The sequence below is a fragment of the Aplysia californica genome, unplaced genomic scaffold (genome assembly GCF_000002075.1).
Source record: "Aplysia californica isolate F4 #8 unplaced genomic scaffold, AplCal3.0 scaffold00619, whole genome shotgun sequence".
NCBI lineage: Eukaryota > Metazoa > Mollusca > Gastropoda > Aplysiida > Aplysiidae > Aplysia > Aplysia californica.
This window is the reverse complement of record NW_004797889.1, coordinates 179247-180187: the sequence shown is the minus strand read 5'-3', so window position 1 is coordinate 180187 and position 941 is coordinate 179247. Positions and strand designations below refer to the sequence as shown.

The window sequence follows — 941 nt, the reverse complement described above, 5'->3', positions numbered from 1 at the left end:
CCCCCCCACACACACACTCTCTCTCTGTGTCTCTCTCAATCTCCTCTCCCTCGTATACATAATTTTCAACACCAAACTACCACAAAAACCAACCACTCTCTCCGTCACTCTCAAAAAGTCCTTTTCATTTATTCCTTTTTTTATTCCTCCCCAGATCTCACTCCGACCGGAAGATGAAGAACCTCTTGGACGATCTCTTCGGCTTGTGATTCTAGAAAGATTTATACGCCACGTTTAACCCTTTGGTGGTTCGGTCTGGCAGCGGGAGTATCGGCGAATCCAGAGCAATGGGCAAGAGAGAAAAACACCAGCAATGGAGGGAGAAGGGAGGGAGGGGAGGGGAGGAGGAGGAGGAGGAGGAGAGGGGGAGGAGAGGGGGGGATGTTTACGCTAAAAACAACAACCCAACAACAACAACAACAACAACAACAACAACAACAACAACAGAGAAACGGCGTCTAAATATACTCGTTCAAGTTTGACCATCCGATCATAGTCACCCTATCAAAACGAAGTCATCTGGTTCAATAAAGGTGTTACAATTTGCTAAAGGAGAAGATAATGTTTTGCTTGTCTTACTTAAACTCAAAAGACGCAAACGTTTTCGTAATCTGATTGTTTCTGATTGATGTCAGTCGTCAGCCCTCCTGAAGTATCTGATGAGTAAAAAGGACAGAGTTTTTAGAAAAAATACCACCACGTGTTTGTTGTTTTTGATGATGATGTTGATGATGATGATGATGATGATGTATGTGTGTTTTGGTGTGTTTGTGAGTGTTAGTGTATGTATGTGTGTATTTGTGTGTGCCTGTGCGTGTGTGCGTGTATTTTGATGATGATGATGAAGATGTTGTTATTGTTGTTGTTGTTGTTGTTTTTGTTGTTTTGTGATTGTTGTTGTGGTTTTTGTTGTGGTTGGTGTTTGTGTGTGTGTGTGTGTG

General features: G+C 42.4%; 1 protein-coding gene across 1 annotated transcript in view; it reads left to right on the top strand.

Annotated features, from left to right (window-relative positions):
• Positions 1-693, top strand: part of LOC100533239 (neuropeptide) — a gene marked incomplete at its 5' end in the record, with an annotated part of 94693 nt that extends 94000 nt beyond the window's left edge. The window contains 1 exon segment of the mRNA NM_001204551.1: positions 155-693. Within this exon segment, the coding sequence (NP_001191480.1) occupies positions 155-209 (55 nt within the window). The 3' untranslated portion in view covers positions 210-693.
• Between the last annotated feature and the right edge of the window lie 248 nt (positions 694-941).